This window comes from Lactuca virosa, chromosome 8, assembly GCF_052849685.1.
Source record: "Lactuca virosa cultivar CGN04683 chromosome 8, Lactuca_virosa_CGN04683_v6, whole genome shotgun sequence".
Taxonomy (NCBI): domain Eukaryota; kingdom Viridiplantae; phylum Streptophyta; class Magnoliopsida; order Asterales; family Asteraceae; genus Lactuca; species Lactuca virosa.
In genome coordinates, this window is record NC_136433.1 from 36,734,764 (window position 1) to 36,739,994 (window position 5,231).

Consider the following 5,231-nt stretch of genomic DNA (forward strand, 5'->3'; position numbering starts at 1 on the left):
ATGGCAGATAGAAACATCACTTTGATTAAAGACTTGGACAATATGAAGGATGATTACACACTAAAAGTGTCTATCATCCGGCTATGGAGATCACTTTCAGATGTTAACCCCATTATTTTCAAATCAATCGAGATGATATTGATGGATGAGATGGTAAAATCTGCTATTCCAATAACATTATTCAAAATCATTGTTTTGTTTATTTGCTCATTCCAATAACATTATTCAAAATCATTGATGGTTGAATAACTGATTCAATGTTGACCAATTTCTATTTATTAAAATACAACTGTTTAACATTATATAATATTCTTAAACTATGTGAATAGTGTACTAAAATCCGAGCAAGTGTCTATCCAAGAGATTTTCAAAGGTTTGAATCGAAACTGAAAGAAGATCAAGCTGTTTACATCCGATCCCCCACTATCCCTCCTAACAGATACAGTTTTAAAATAAGTGATGTAACCTCCAAGTTAAACTTGAATGGAAGAACAACTGTGAATGAGTGTCTACACATTCAATCAAAAACAACATACGGGTTTTCTTGTGTTTCGTTTGAAAGAATTATCTCTGCAACAACTACATCTAATGACTCGATTGGTAATTTTTCCCCCTTCTTGATTGTATATTATATTTAATTCTTTAATTTTACATCATTTTGACATATTGTATTATCATTTTCTAGATGTTATTGATGAATTTGTTTCGTTAGGAAATCTTGATTCCCGTGATGTCAGCAAATCTCGACATAGGCTACCTTTACAAATCAGAAACTTAGAGTAACCATAACTTTTCTTATATTATTTCTTATATTATATTCATTACTTTACACCTTGCATGTGTTATTTTAGTATTATATATTCATTTAACCATTATTATTTTTGCAGAGGTTTGCAGGTTAACGTGACGTTGTTTGGAGATATTGCATACCAATTGATTTCTTATCTTGAAGCTCATAAACAAGTTGGTCGTGTGATTGTTCTTTTGCAGTTTGCAAAAATTAATGTCTATAACGGTACATTTTTAATACAAAACAACCTTATTTTAGGCTTTTGTATTACTCATTCTTTTGACTCTTTTATTTTGTTTAATCAGGACTACCTTCCGTTAACAGTTATTTTGAACACACACGGATGTTCATAAATGTTGATCTTCCTGATATTGTTACCTTGTAACAAACTATTTTAATAATTCATTGTTTTTTTGTTTGTTTTTAATAATTTTACTAATTTTATAATTAATCTCATAAATAAAAAAACAGCTTGGTTGGATTACTAGGACTTCAAAACCCTTCTTCTTCTTTGACTGTTGATAGCTCTCAATCATATTCTGAATATGATGACTTTTTGAATAATCACAATGTTAAAAATGTTGTCGATTTGCTAGAACCACAAGAGGTATGTGAATAATTTAGTCGTCTTAATGTGATTTTGTTTTCTATTTGACGAATATTATAACTGTATTTATTTTCATGATCCTTTTGTATTTTATATTTTTTAGGAAGGGAAATTCATCATTGTTGGGACATTTATGGTATTCGACAAGATATTGATTGGTACTATGATGCGTGTACAAATTGTGGAAAGAAAGTTGATGCAAGGAATGTGTTCAGCGGTACAGAAAGTGGTGATGCAAGTATGGTTTATGAATGCTATACTGATAAGTGTATAAAAAAGGAAATATCTTCTGTTCCAAGGTTTTTTACATTTAACAAAATTGCAAATCAACAACTTAAAATATCTATTTAATATTTATTTATGTGGACACGAATAGGTATTTTATACCTATAAAAATTTCCACATAAATAAATATTAAATATGTTTGATGTTTAATAATGTATTTAAGTTGTCGATTTGCAATTTTGTTAAATGTAAAAAACCTTGGAACAGAAGATATTTCCTTTTTTATACACTTATCAGTATAGCATTCATAAACCACACTTGCATCACTACTTTCTGAACCGCTAAACACATTCCTTGCATCAACTTTCTTTTCATAGTTTGTACACGCATCATAGTACCAGTCAGTATCTTGTCGAATACCATAAATGGTCCCAACAATGATGAATTTTCCTTCCTAAAATAATATAAAATAGAAAAGGATCATGAAAATAAATACAATTATAATATTTGTCAAATAGAAAACAAAATCACATTAAGACGACTAAATTATTCACATACCTCTTGTGGTTCTGGCAAATCAACAACATTTTTAACATTGTGATTATTCAAAAAGTCATCATATTCAGAATATGATTGAGAGCTATCAACAGTCAAAGAAGAAGAAGAGTTTTGAAGTCCTCGTAATCCAACCAAGCTGTTTTTTATTTATGAGATTAATTATAAAATTAGTAAAATTATTAAAAAGAAACAAAAAAACAATGAATTATTAAAATAGTTTGTTACAAGGTAACAATATCGGGAAGATCGGCATTTATGAACATCCGTGTGTGTTCAAAATAACTGTTAACGGAAGGTAGTCTTGATGAAACAAAATAAAAGAGTCAAAAGAATGACTAATATAAAATCCTAAAATAACGTTGCTTTGTATTAAAAATGTACCGTTATAGACATTAATTTTTGCAAACTGCAAAAGAACAATCATACGACCAACTTGTTTATGAGCTTCAAGATAAGAAATCAATTGGTATGCAATATCTCCAAACAACGTCACGTTAACCTGCAAACCTCTGCAAAAATAATAATGGTTAAATGAATATATAATACTAAAATAACACATGCAAGGTGTAAAGTAATGAATATAATATAAGAAATAATATAAGATAAGTTATGGTTACTCTAAGTTTCTGATTTGTAAAGGTAGCCTATGTCAAGATTTGCTGACATCACGAGAATCAAGCTTTCCTAACGAAACAATTTCACCAATAACATCTAGAAATGATAATACAATATGTCAAAATGATGTAAAATTAAAGAATTAAATATAATATACAATCAAGAAGGGGGAAAAATTACCAATCGAGTCATTAGATGTAGTTGTTGCAGAGATAATTCTTTCAAACGAAACACAAGAAAACCCGTATGTTGTTTTTGATTGAATGTGTAGACACTCATTCACAGTTGTTCTTCCATTCAAGTTTAACTTGGAGGTTACATCACTTATTTTAAAACTGTATCTGTTAGGAGGGATAGTGGGGGATCGGATGTAAACAGCTTGATCTTCTTTCAGTTTCGATTCAAACCTTTGAAAATCTCTTGGATAGACACTTGCTCGGATTTTAGTACACTATTCACATAGTTTAAGAATATTATATAATGTTAAACAGTTGTATTTTAATAAATAGAAATTGGTCAACATTGAATCAGTTATTCAACCATCAATGATTTTGAATAATGTTATTGGAATGAGCAAATAAACAAAACAATGATTTTGAATAATGTTATTGGAATAGCAGATTTTACCATCTCATCCATCAATATCATCTCGATTGATTTGAAAATAATGGGGTTAACATCTGAAAGTGATCTCCATAGCCGGATGATAGACACTTTTAGTGTGTAATCATCCTTCATATTGTCCAAGTCTTTAATCAAAGTGATGTTTCTATCTGCCATTGTCACTATAACAGAAAGACACATACAATAATAAGAAAAACAATGGAAGAAAATTACACACAGAAAATATAAACACATATAAAATTACAATTATGTCCCTGGAGTACTAATAATATAAGAACAAACTCAATTAATGCAATAAAATATATTCAAACATTCAAACAAAGAAAATAAAACAGAAACACACATACAAACACAAACTATATGTCCCTCTACAGAAAATTACCATTATGTCCCTGGACTATTAAAATAAAGCATATTCGAGGATTCAAACACATAAAATACAAACACCCTCTAGAATCAGTGTATGCTCAAAAATTTGCGATTAAAGGGCAAATTTGTCAATTACCATTATATCCCTGTACAGAAAATTACCATTATGTCCCTGTACAGAAAATTTGCGATTAAAGGGCAAATTTGTCAATTATGGAATAAGTATGATTTTAATTATTTTGGGGTCAACTATATGTTAAAAATAAACTTGCATCTATGTATAATACCATCCAAATAAATGATTGTGTTAAATCTGAAAGGTATTTTTAGAGTTTCAAATTGCATTGCTATTTCAACCATATACCGAATCATGAAGTCAAATATATATAAACTTACAGAAAATTTATTGCATAATATGTATCAACTTACAGTTTCTAAGTATACCTCTAATACAAATAAAAGTAGGTTGTTATAAGTCAATTTTGGATGTATTGGGTAATTTACTGTATGTTGGATTACAATCCTATTGATATTTATCAAATTTATGTTCATGAAGAAGTTTGTTTATATTACCTAAATCCGATCATAACTGTATCCTAAAAATGACTTGAATTCTTCATAATTTTAATTTTTAACATCAACAAATTTATTTTTAAAAAATGTTACATAAATATATTCCTGAACATATAATAATTATAGTATTTAAATCACATGATAAACTAATCACTATGATAAGGTAAAGTATTAGAAACAATATCAGTAACTTCTATTCTAAAAAGTAAATAGTAATTATATAACAAAATTTCAATTTATAATATCACATATAATATTACAATTTAATTTTGAAATCATATTAATAGTAAAAGTATTTTTTTTGTAATATGGTTCGGAGAAAATTACCATTATGTCCCTGGAGTACTAATAATATAAGAACAAACTCAATTAATGCAATAAAATATATTCAAACATTCAAACAAAGAAAATAAAAAAGAAACACACATACAAACACAAACTACCATTATGTCCCTGTAGAGAAAATTTGCGATTAAAGGGCAAATTTATTGCATAATATGTTAAAAATAAACTTGCATATGAAATGTATCAACGTACCATTATGTCCCCGTATCAACTTATAGTTTCTAAGTATACCTATAAAACAAATAAAAGTAGGTTGTTATAAGTCAATTTTGGATGTATTGGGTAATTTACTGTATGTTGGATTACAATCCTATTACAACATTACTTTATGAAACTATAATACTCGAATAATATTATAAGTAAGATGTAAAAATTCTGAATTAAAGAGGGTACAATAGTTATTTATATATACTTCAGATAGTTCATTGAGCGCTTAATGGGAAAGAAAATTACCATTATGTCCCTGTACAGAAAATTTCACTATACAAATGAAAACAACAACATAGTATTCGTTGAACTATAAAT

General features: G+C 27.9%; 2 protein-coding genes across 2 annotated transcripts; one reads left to right on the plus strand and one right to left on the minus strand.

Annotated features, from left to right (window-relative positions):
• On the plus strand, window positions 1-1,671 carry LOC145130240 (uncharacterized). The gene is made up of 7 exons (XM_079065073.1): window positions 1-153; window positions 330-600; window positions 686-779; window positions 888-1,015; window positions 1,096-1,171; window positions 1,262-1,397; window positions 1,501-1,671. Exons 1-7 carry the CDS (start codon window positions 1-3, stop codon window positions 1,669-1,671), a joined length of 1,029 nt encoding a protein of 342 aa, XP_078921199.1.
• A 73-nt stretch (window positions 1,672-1,744) lies between these two features.
• Window positions 1,745-3,575, minus strand: LOC145130241 (uncharacterized). The gene is made up of 7 exons (XM_079065074.1): window positions 3,423-3,575; window positions 2,976-3,246; window positions 2,870-2,891; window positions 2,588-2,689; window positions 2,181-2,316; window positions 1,880-2,076; window positions 1,745-1,784 (listed from the first exon to the last, which is right to left on the minus strand). The coding sequence occupies exons 1-7, from the start codon at window positions 3,573-3,575 to the stop codon at window positions 1,745-1,747; spliced, it is 921 nt and encodes a 306-aa protein (XP_078921200.1).
• Between the last annotated feature and the right edge of the window lie 1,656 nt (window positions 3,576-5,231).

Excerpts from the sequence above, each read along its gene's own strand:
- LOC145130240 (XM_079065073.1), top strand. The coding sequence starts at position 1 with ATGGCAGATAGAAACATCACTTTGATTAAAGACTTGGACAATATGAAG. Across the intron at positions 154-329 it reads TGATATTGATGGATGAGATG|TGTACTAAAATCCGAGCAAG; the intron begins GTAAAATCTGCT and ends CTATGTGAATAG. Across the intron at positions 601-685 it reads TACATCTAATGACTCGATTG|ATGTTATTGATGAATTTGTT; the intron begins GTAATTTTTCCC and ends ATCATTTTCTAG.
- LOC145130241 (XM_079065074.1), bottom strand. The coding sequence starts at position 3,575 with ATGGCAGATAGAAACATCACTTTGATTAAAGACTTGGACAATATGAAG. Across the intron at positions 2,892-2,975 it reads TACATCTAATGACTCGATTG|ATGTTATTGGTGAAATTGTT; the intron begins GTAATTTTTCCC and ends TATCATTTCTAG. Across the intron at positions 2,077-2,180 it reads ATTTGCCAGAACCACAAGAG|GAAGGAAAATTCATCATTGT; the intron begins GTATGTGAATAA and ends ATATTATTTTAG.